The sequence below is a fragment of the Myotis davidii genome, unplaced genomic scaffold, assembly GCF_000327345.1.
Source record: "Myotis davidii unplaced genomic scaffold, ASM32734v1 scaffold332, whole genome shotgun sequence".
Lineage (NCBI taxonomy): Eukaryota > Metazoa > Chordata > Mammalia > Chiroptera > Vespertilionidae > Myotis > Myotis davidii.
The window spans coordinates 663,022-672,000 of record NW_006285779.1 but is presented as its reverse complement, the minus strand read 5'-3'; the positions used below and the strand labels follow the sequence as shown (position 1 = coordinate 672,000).

The 8,979-nt window shown below is 42.4% G+C and overlaps 1 protein-coding gene across 1 annotated transcript in view; it reads left to right on the top strand.

The window, feature by feature from the left end:
- SORCS3 (sortilin related VPS10 domain containing receptor 3) overlaps positions 1-8,979 on the top strand; it is a gene marked incomplete at its 5' end in the record, with an annotated part of 527,180 nt that overhangs the window by 395,300 nt on the left and 122,901 nt on the right. Inside the window, one exon of the mRNA XM_006756437.2 lies at positions 5,102-5,191. Coding sequence (XP_006756500.2) covers positions 5,102-5,191 — 90 coding nt within the window. The remainder of the gene's footprint in view (positions 1-5,101; positions 5,192-8,979) is intronic.

The following is an 8,979-nucleotide window of genomic DNA, read 5'->3' as shown; positions in this document are numbered from 1 at the left end:
CCCTGCTCAGTTCTGACCAGGCTGCCCATGTAGCTACCCCAGTACTTCCCTGAGCATCCAGGTTGCACATATAAGCTGTCATCATGGTCAGTCGCCATAGGACCTCCACAGTGTTGGACTAGCACTTAGTATGTTCCACGTTCAGGGCTAAAGCTATTTACATGCTATATTGTGTTTGACCCTCATGATAACATGTCCATAGGTAGTATTATTACTATTTCCACTTTCCAGAAGAAATTAGAAAGATTAAATTACCTGTCCAAAGTCACCAACCTGACAAGTGGCAGAAGCAGGATTCAAATACAGGTCTGAAATCCCGACCAACGGTGCTTACAAACAAGAGGAAACTATTAGACTCATTGAGAGTATATAACTGGAAACTTATCAAGTCCAAGCCCCTTACTGTATTTGAAGAAGCAGACTCTGAACGAGGCATACTGATTCTTCATCTAGTGCTGCTGTGGTCTAGACACACAATCTATGTACCATGCTTTTCTAACTCACTACCTTTTCTCGGCCTTACTAACATTTCCAATAGGCATCAAAGCTTCAAGAAGTTTCCTGGTAGGGCTGGTGAAGGTGGCAGTAGAGTTATAAGTGAATTTTGGCCAATGAGTGTGTTGGCAAGCTCAATATATGTTTTCCCTATAACATCTCCCCTTCCCCCCAACATATACACAAGGAGAAAGAGATAGAGAGAGACAGAGGCAGAGAGAGAGACAAAGAGACAGAGAGAGACAGAGAAAGAGACAGGGAGAGAGTCATTCCATGGCTACAACATCAACTATCTTATCTCAAATCTATTATTAGTGATGCTCTTTTTGGATTATTATGTTAGGGCCCTGATAACAAATTTTTATGTGCAAATCTGTGTTAAAGGGGGTTTGGTCTCAGCGCGAGTGTTGTGTTAGGTACCAGACTCACTCTTTTTAGATAAAACTACTTATATTAATACCATAGAGTCTCTCGGACATAAAATGAGCAAACACCAGTGTGACAAACACTAAAACTCAAGACCAAACAGTCTAGCACAGGAGATGGCTGATAGGGTGTCTTATTGTTCCCAATCCTATGCCACAGTTTTGATTCAGAAACATAATGTGGCACTTTAGCAAAGCATTATGGGAAAATGAGCTCGAGATGGCAGAGGTGACATAACCCATCATGCAGAAGTTCCCTCGGTCATCCTGACACTTACAGCAACACCGTGGTGAGACCTATGGCTATTTATTGACTCATGTGGTCCCACAGTCAGAAGCCTGTTTCTTTGTTCTTGAGAAAAGAAGTGTGATCTTGGAAGGAATTATGGCGGTGGAAAGGAAGAGAAAGACCTAACAATGTCAAGATTTATTTTAAAGAATCTGAATAGAATTAATGAGCAAAGAAATTGGAAAAGTTAATTGTGCATCATAACAACTTGGCTGTTCCCTTTTGTTTCTTTCCTGAGGAGGAAATAGTACAGAGGCTGTGAGCAGTAATGGGCATGAGCCTGCACAGGTAGCCATTTCTGTGGGCTTAGACCGATTATTCACATTATAGTGGACCCAGCAAGGTGCTCTAACTGGAAAAGCTTCTAAATGTCATTTTCTATGAAGGCAACAGCCAGATTTATTTCCATTTTAGTCCCTCTTATTCTCAGATTCCAAAGCAGTACTATTCACTCCTGGGCAACAATAGAACATTGATTTCTCAAGGCTAAGAAATTGATATGAACTCCACATAGAAATATCTGCCCTGCTGATAGGCATCTTATCTGGGAAATTGGAAGTTGAGTGACATGGGATCCGTTCCCCTCCACAGAGAGGGACCAGCATAAGAAGCTTGGTAGTTAGATAAGCTTGGGTTCAAATTCCAGCTTCACCATTTATTTGTGGTGATGTTTCAAAGACTGTGAAGGCTAGTATGCATACAGGAACAGCACTTGGCATATAACAAATACTCAAAAATGTTATGTTGTAAATATTTTTGCCTTGTAAGGTCCTAATAATGTTATACAATAATATCAATAGTGATAATTGTGATCATGGGTGTGAGTAATTGTCATGAATATAAAGCACTCATCACATAATTGATACTAAAAACTGTTAGTTTCTGCTTTTCTTTGCAGATTACTTATGCCCATTTATGAATTCTAGTTTTTGTGTATTTATGACAGAAATAGGTCCAATATGACTCACAGTCCTCTGGCTCCATTATTTTCTGTGGCCAGATTTCCCTTTCTCCTCCAAGACAAGCCATCATCCAAAGGCAAGATAGAAATGAAAAAATAAGGATATGCCAGGTTCCACTTGGGTATGGCAAGAATGGGAACAAGTCAGAAGAGACAGATGTGTTTAATGGCCAATGCACTTGTCCAAAGGAATCATTTTCACTGGCCAGGAGCCCAATTAAACCTGTAAAATGGAAATGCAGAAAATCAGATTAACGAGCCAGTCATTAGCGAGGAAAAGACCCAGCTAATTCTGTGTTTAGCATGATGGATGGGCCCAGAGCAAATAATTGGATGACATTCATCAAATGTAAAATAAAAGGTGTCACTGAAAGGGAAAGTGGTAATAATCTGTGGGATTTACAATGCCAGCAAATTTGCTTGTAAGGAAGAGAAAAGTTCATCAAAATAGATTAATAGTCACTAAACTTTATTCCTTCCTTGTGCGGTTGCCAGAGAGCCATGCAAAGAACAGAGAGAGCAGTTGCCTCAGCCTGGTATCAGCCCAACCTTGTGAGGACTCTGCTCCACAGGCCGGGTGCTAGGGCTTCAATCTGGAGAGAAGTTCCTGTGACCATCTCGGGACTGGGCAGGAAGGGAGAGGTCTTCTCTCCATCGTGGTTTAGCTACTAAACACTGGAGGAAATCAAACTCCAAGTCTTCCTAGTCAAGCAGGTTAATCACAATTCATTTTTCATTTAGTCAGTAAGGATTGACACCTGCCCTGTGCCTGACATTTGTGGGATATCCTCATTTACAGTTAAAGGTCCAGGTGAGGCTTAGGTCATGTACTGGCCATGACAATGAAACCCTGTGTGATGTTCATCAAGTTAGTGGACCTCTCTGAGCCTCAATTTCCTGAGCTGTAAAGTAGAAATACAATCCACACCTATAACTCTATATATCTTAACTCTTTCTATGACTCTATATATGTATGTCCATAATATTTAATGCATAACATAGGTTTATGAGGTATGGTTTATAAACTGCTTATCATAGCATCATTCATGTAATAAGCTTTTACTGCGCGATAGTTATTATCGCTATTACTCTTTTATTACTTAGATTTGGGGTTGGCAGATATGTTTCCATGTGTTGGTTTTATAATTTAAAGTAACACCAAATTAAAGCACTGATAAGTAAATAATACCATACAAGGACTAATGGTGAGTGTTCAGAGCCGAGGATTACATTTTAATCTGTGTCTGTGTGGTTGAGATTTATTTTAAAAAGAAAACACAAAAATGACTTACTAGCAACTCATTGATCTTAATATATCAATACCCCGTCTCTAAGCCAATGAGGAACAATACAGATTCAGAACAGATGTCTTATTAAAAAAAAAAAGTCCCGAGTACAAGACATAAATGATTCTAATTAGAAAATAGAGATGTAAGGATAGCGGGGAACATCAGGGAGAAAACCGGTCTCTGCTCTTGGTTCACAGCCGAGTCTATGCACCAAGTTTTCACGAGGTCCTGCCTTCACACTGACTCCAACATCTGCTCTACCTGGCAGCGTATGGTACCTGATTTGCGGGTTTCCAATCTGTGCAGAGCCAGGGGGAGCCATGGGAGGTGCCACCTCTCAGAGTGAGAAGCGATGGGTGGATTTCAATAGAGTTGTTCGACCCCTCCTGCTCTCAGCAGCTGCCGTGGAAGGGCGCCAGGTTGAGACCAGAGTAGGAGGACTGGCCTGTCTCCAAGCAAGTGCTTGGGCCTTAATGAGAGCAGAGCATGTGCCTCCACTAATTACCTCCTCAGCACAGCAGCCTGGTGGCTATTGTCATCCTACTATTTTCTCTGAACAGGCCATGTTATCTTCTCTTGGGAATATTAATTTCCCCTGAGTTAGGGTGACTGGGCCGAGAGCAGCCATCTGCAGAGCTGTGCCATGTTGGCAGGATTTTTAACCAAGCCCAGGCCAGAGGTTCGTTTCTTGGAGTGGTTTCCAGGTTCCTCTAATATTTCATATTTTCCCAAGTGAGTTCATGACCCCCAAACCTGACCCCCCAGCCTGGACAGCAGAATTGGGACTCAAACCCCACATTTCTGACTTTTAAATCTAGAGTGTTTTCTCTGACTTTGATCCTTTAAATAACTTGCTCAAGGAGAGTCCATAAATATCTGCTTAATGCCTTAATTTGTAAATATAAAGGAAAAGCAATGTGCTCAGATCAGAAGTGAAATTAATTTCAAAGTTATAAGCACTTTAAGCAGTATTAATATTCAGATCAAGAAAAAAAAGTCCTTTGGCCATCACATCATGGTCACAATGGATTAAACATTGATTTTTTTAAAACAAGAATAAATAAATCATGGGTACAGCTCACATCAATAGCTTCTCTGTTCTCAGCTGAAAACATTTATTAGGTTTGTACATGTGTACAGCACAGTGACCAAATACACAGTCCTTGTTCTCACAGAAAGTGCCATCCACGGGGAAGACTGTTGTCATCACCCACCTATTCTCTAAGGGCCATGACATGAGAGCAGCTCAGGGTGTCCTGGGATTGGAGGTTAAAAACCAGCAAGGGCCCAACCGGCATGACTCAGTGGCTGAGCATCGACCTATGAACCAGGAGGTCATTGTTTGATTCCCAGTCAGGGCACATGCCCAGATTGCAGGCTTCCTCCCCAGTGGCAGGGCAGGGGGCAGGGGGTAAGGGGTGCAGGAGGAAGCCAATCAATGATTCTCTCTCATCATTGATGTTTCTATCTCTCTCTCCCTCTTCCTTCTTCTCTAAAATCAATAATAATAAAAAGAACCAGCAAGATACTCCCTAAATGGTTGTCACAAACCACTGTAGCTACTGATGGAGAGGCTAATACCTTTTAACTTGTGTCATGATCCATGGCCCCATCTGACCTCTCTGTGTTTCCCTTGACCCAGGTAACAACTGGAGGAAGAGCCAGCTACTACGTGTCCTATCGAAGAGAGGCCTTCGCTCAGATAAAGCTGCCCAAGTACTCGCTGCCGAAGGTACATACCTCCTGATGTCCTGGTCCTGCCAGACAGAACCGCAGGGAGAGGCTGCCTTGTTGGGCTCTGGGAGGTTAGATCCCTGCGGGGGAGCCATCTGTCATTCAGCCTGACTTAGCCCTGTGCAGCTTGGCCTCTGCAGAGGTCGTTGAACCTGAGTTCTCTGTTCTCCTGTCAGCGGGGTACACAGGCAGGAGTTTTGATTTGCTATGACTCAAATATCCCACATAACTGTGGGTCATTCCTCAGGAGGGGTGGTGAAAGGAGCACTAGCTTTGGGATCTCTTTTGAGGAGCCCTTTCTTTTGTAAGGGCCTTACTGCCAAATAGAGGGATGAGTTCAGAATGGTCTAGGAAGCAGCACAGACGCTATAAGTGTGAGCCCTTAAAGGTGCATAGGTGAGTCTCCTGGTTTTCTTGCTTCTCCCTCCATTTTAATGCTAAATATAAATGCACTGCCTATGATTCTACTCCCTTCTGCCACTATGAGTAATGAGAAAAGAATAGTTTACTATAATTTTAATAACAACTGATGGCATGGCAATTCCTCTGTTGTAAGATTATAAAACTTAATTTGTGAACCCCATTTCCGGTGAACACTGGCTTTTGGGAGAAGATGGATTTTAGAACCTCATTGTGAACATGGACAGGACATAATTGCATCACCTAATGAGGCTGCAAAGAAGCAAAGTCTCATGTCAAGTATAATGTTACAAAGAACTGGGTTTCTAAGCCGGTGCTAGGAAACATGAGTACAGAGGTAGAAGGGGTTATGGAATAAGAAAGTGGGTAATTGTCTACCCTCTTATTGTTTCTATACACTCATTTATTCATGTATGCATATATCAATCCATTCATCCACTTGTTCCTTCTTTTATTCAGCCATTGAACTATTCTTTCTAACATATAAGTTTTTCCTCTGTGCCAGACACTGAGCTAAGGTCTATGGCTAGAGTAGTGAATAAAACAAAACAGACCCTGTCTTCATGGAGCTTATATTCTGTTAGAGAAGAGAGATACTGAACAAACAACTGTAGGTGTAGACAGTGTTATAAGTATAGACGCTCAAGGGTCATGTGGAATAAGAGTTAGAGCTAAATAAATATGAGCAATGAGGGCAGGTTTCCTAAAGAAATTGATGTTTAAGCTGATTAAGAAATAAGGAGTTAACTGTGCAAACAAGTGTTGAGGCATATAATAGAAAATACATGCACAGGCCCTATTTTAAGAGAGAGAGAGAGTATAGGCCCAGCTGGTGTACTCAGTGGTTGAGCATCAATTCATGAACCAGGAGGTCACAGTTTGATTCCTGGCCATCAGGGTACATGCCTGGGTTTCGGGATCGATCCCCAGTGGGGGCCATGCGGGAGGCATCTGATTGATGATTCTCTCTCATCATTGATGTTTCTATATCGTTCTACCTCTCTTGGAATCAATAAAAAATACTTAACAATACATAAATAAAATAAGGAGAGAGTATGATTTATTCAACAAACTGAAACCATGTTGAGTGACTGGTTTAGACTCAGGTGAGAGGCTGATGAGGTGGGCAAGGGGCGTATTCAATAGTCTCAGAGACCCTGGGAATCAATTTCTCATTTTCTCTACCCTCTTTGTGATTGGCTTTTATAGGACCAGTATCTAATTTTATGGTTGCATGATGTACCCATCAGATATTCTAAACACAAGCAGGAAAGAGGCGTGCCTGCCTGGAGAATTGAGGACAGGGATGCTCATAATTATGCTCTTTCCAAAGGAGAATGATCCCTCGCAGGAACCGGATGATTTCCCTGTATGGGCCTAAAAAAAAAGAGTTTCAGGAACTTTCCAAACCATCGTCCAATGTCCAATGTAGGGCTTATTTTGTCTGTGTATGCTTACCTATTTTATGTGTTGTTAAGCCCACCTTCTCAGGAAAAACCAACAGTTCCCTGCCCTGGGCAGTGTGGTTGTAGGTGGAGACAAATTAACCCTGGAATTGATCACAATCCGAGAACACTCCATTAATGATTAGCAAACGCATGGCCATTTATTTTGGTGGAGACACATCCCTGCGACTCCTTTTGTAGAACTTCATCCAGAACAGCTTCTCATTAATATGAGGGCAGCTGTGAAAATAGCTGGATGGTTATTGATCCCCTTTATTAGCTGACATTGCCCCAGATTTTTCCTAAGAGGTGAAGACAGAGGGGGTGGAGGGAGATTGGTTCTTCCCATTGTTTACAAATGGTTTTTAAGCAAGTTGCTGCCTTTCATGGAGTCCTGAGGCTGTGTCTGGGCCTCCTTGAAAACAAGAACAAAGCAGTTCCCTTCACTACTGCTCTCACCTCTCCTACAAGACTGTCTGTTCAGACCTTCTTGCCTGGGGCAGTCCTGGCTTTGGAGTGCTTTGCAGAGAATAAAATGAATGCTGTTAATAATAAGCAGCACTCTTAGGAGTAGCAATCACATGCCCAGTCCTCCAAACCCAGTCCCTGGCATCCGGTTGGCATCTCAGTCCAATAGGCATGAGAAGCACACAGAGGGTGGGGAGGAAAATGAAGGCGAGTCATAGTGGCTTTGGGAAAATATGACAGAGCTTATGAGCAGAAACCCTGAGCTCTCATTCCAATTCTGTAGTGTTCTCATCCACAAGGCCGGGTCTTCTCGTCTGTGAAATGGGCATCATCGTACTATCTGACAAAGTTGTGAGGATTCAACAAATGGCTCCTTGTTGGTAAAGTGGAAAGTGCTGGGCGACTCTAAGCCATGATTGTGATCCAAGGGGAAATACAGTAGATGCTCTTGACATGCATGGAGATCTGTGTTCCTTGTCAGGTCACATCTTAGCCTGTCCTTGGACTTAGGGTTGCCTGAGGCCCTCACTTTACCACCCTGACTCTAATATACCTTCTTTTGTCTCTTAGATGCTGGGCTTATTATTAACTTGTTACTCTTATAGTCATTTCTACAAGAGAACATTTTGATTTTATATCTGTTTGTATGTGGGACTCAGTTTGTTGTTAGTGATGATGTTGACCTTTACCTGAGTCCTGTGTTTTAGAAAACAGCAATATTTAAGAAAGCCCTCACCCTTTTGTGTTCTTGGACATGACTTAATACAAATATCTCCCCATCCCCAATGCCTTGATAGGACACTGGTGTCCCCGAGTTTACTTTTGACCACACCCAATTCCTACTCTTTGTCTCATAAATGATTGTCCCTACCGACCAATCTGTACCAAATGCTTGCTGATTTGACTTTACCAACTTACATTCAGCTTTCCTTCTCTCAAATCTCTAAACTTTGACCCACTCTTGAGCATATGTGAGCACTGGGAGCTTATGCATTGGGACTCAGAACAATCCCTCTTAACAGCCACCCCTGAAAATTACAGATCCTAAACTTCCCTGTCTCACATCACTCCTCACACCCCAGTTTTGGTAGCCTTGGTGTACTTCTCCTTGTAAAAGCAATTCTTTTTAAAAAATATATATTTTTATTGATTTCAGTGAGGAAGGGAGAAGGAGAGAGAGATAGAAACATCAATGACGAGAGAGAATCATTAATCGGCTGCCTCCTGCATACCCTACACCTGGGATCAAGCCCACAATCCAGGCATGTGCCCTGACCAGGGATTGAATTGTGACCTCCTGGTTCATAGGTCGACACTCAACTGCTGAGCCACACTGACCGGCTGAATCATTTTTAATTCTCTCTTTCTTTCCTTTCTTATCAGAGTCATTCAGTCAGTAAATCCTGACCTTTCTATCTTTTTTTCCCTTTCTTCAGCTCCTGTTTTCCCATTG